The 2,103-nt window shown below is 42.8% G+C and overlaps 1 protein-coding gene across 2 annotated transcripts in view; it reads left to right on the forward strand.

The window, feature by feature from the left end:
- The window catches only part of dipk1c (divergent protein kinase domain 1C), a 37,779-nt gene extending 36,224 nt beyond the window's left edge, over nucleotides 1-1,555 (forward strand). For both annotated transcript variants that reach the window (XM_035655526.1, XM_035655518.1), the window contains exons 8-9: nucleotides 29-103; nucleotides 413-1,555. In XM_035655526.1, the coding sequence (XP_035511419.1) occupies nucleotides 29-103; nucleotides 413-625 (288 nt within the window). In that variant the 3' untranslated portion in view covers nucleotides 626-1,555. The remainder of the gene's footprint in view (nucleotides 1-28; nucleotides 104-412) is intronic.
- The last annotated feature ends 548 nt before the right edge of the window (nucleotides 1,556-2,103 follow it).

Here is a 2,103-nt window from a genome sequence, read left to right on the forward strand (position 1 = left end):
ACATCTTTTTTCTTCTTCTCTTTTCCAGGTGATTTGTGAGAAGATCTTCAGGCCGTGGTTTTCTCCCACACTGCTTGGGGCCAAAGCTGGGCTGCCACTGCAGGTAGGATTGTTTGTATTATACTTTTATTTTATTTATTCTCTTTAGATCAGTGGTGCCCAACCTTTTTACTTAAAGGACCCCTTTTTGAGTAAACAGATGACCCCTAAAATGGAAAGACATGCAACAGATGAATATATTAGGTAAATAAAGTACAAATGTATTATATGAAATCGAATTTTAAGCACAGTGTCAACAGGTTCAGAGTGAAGATTTTGGACAATGTGCATCAGTTCTGAATTAAGTTTCTCTGGTTGAGATTTTAGTCTTTCTCTAAACAAAAAAACAAACCCTTTATGTTTTATTGAAAAGGTGGAGCTGCAGCGAGCGGTGCAGGAGTGTTCAGAAACAGAAGGAGGTGCAGAGGAGGATGGAGATGGAGGAGGAGAGACAGGTCAGGGCAGAGGTGTCCATCAGCGTCTCCTCAACATCCTGACACGCCTCCTACAGGAGGGAGGGGCTTCAGGGGAAGCAGGAGGGGCCTGGGAGGGGAAAGGCCACGTCCACACTGCACTAAACTTCTGAGGATGTCATATCCCCATAAAAGACTTTATTTCTATCAAAAGATTCTTCTTGGGCAAGGTGATCCCTGCTGAAATGCTCAACCTGGACTCCAGTGATCCTCCTGGAGAAAACATCCCTTTGGCACAGTTTTTAGGTCCAAGGCAGCAGATTAAGGTACCAGGAGCCACCAAATATGGAGCCTTTCTGGGAGATATTCAAGATTATATCTCATCATCAACATTAACTACATAGTCAAAAGTATGTGGACACTGTGTGTACTTTTGGCCTTTTTGTTCTAATGAAGGGAAATCTTAATGCTGCAAATGTCTGTTAGTAATATTTTAGACATTGGTGTTCTTCCAACTTTGTGCCAGCAGTTTGTCTCTTTCCTGTTTCATCATGACAGAAATGGTTTTCCCAGTTTGGTGTGAAAGAACTTGCCCATTGTGCGCCTTTTGGATGAACTGGAACGTAGACTGTGAGCCAGAGATGATCGTCAAAATCAGTTGGACCTGACTGCCGCTCTTGTGTCCGAATGGGATCAAATCCCTGCAGAAGGTTTAACATCTAGATTTTGTTGCCCCAATTTCTGCTGTTTGTTGTCCAGGGAGTGTGTGAGTATCTGCAGTGAGAGAGCTCAGCGATGCCTTAAATATCTTCTCATCAGAGGAGTATATTATAGATCCAGTGTACTTGGATCCTCATGTTTTTTTCTTCCTTTACGGTTAGTCTCAGTGAGATTTAAAAACCTCAGTTGTTTGAAATACATAACTATAAATGCTGCAGACAAGCTGTTACGGTGTAGTGACTATTAGTCAGTAAGTTAATGGTAGTGGTGGGCGGATAGATCCAAAATATCGATATATCGATCCAACGTTGTATTGATATTGATCGATACAGTGTAATGAGATCGATACTTATTTCAGTTTCTGTCCTGTCCGCGCTGCTGCGGAGGCGACCTGGCTGTCTGTCTCTGTTGTAAGTGCCTCTGCTTTGAGGCCGCTCCTGTCACAGCGCTGAGCACAGCCAGGCAACACTCTGCTCCTCCTCCCCCCTTTTGTGGCTTTAATGTCCACGTCGACCCAGGTAAACAAGCAAGCAGGTCTGCCGCCAGTAGAAGAATTTGTTGAGAAGAAAGTGGAGCGCTGTCTGGCTTTATTTTCAGGTTCAAATGAAACAACGGCAATTGTGTAGTTTGTAAACAGGCTTAAATACAGTGGCAATACACGAATTTATATAAGCCACATGAAAAATCATCCAAAAGAAATATAGCAGCTACAGAAACGGAGAGAGGAGGAAGAAAATCCCCACCCTGGCCCGTACAGACCACCACCACGACCCAGAGGCAGCGTCTTTAGAGAAATATCCAGGTAGATAATAGTGTGAAAGTAATATTTTGGTCCATCTTCGGCATTAGTTAATATAATTTTTAAGTGCAACTGGTCAATTTGTTACTATAGCCAACTCAATCAAGTATAAAGTAGGCTAAGACCTTGAAA

The sequence above is a fragment of the Morone saxatilis genome, unplaced genomic scaffold (assembly GCF_004916995.1).
Source record: "Morone saxatilis isolate NCDOM2014 unplaced genomic scaffold, NCSU_SB_2.0 Contig0, whole genome shotgun sequence".
Taxonomy (NCBI): Eukaryota; Metazoa; Chordata; class Actinopteri; family Moronidae; genus Morone; species Morone saxatilis.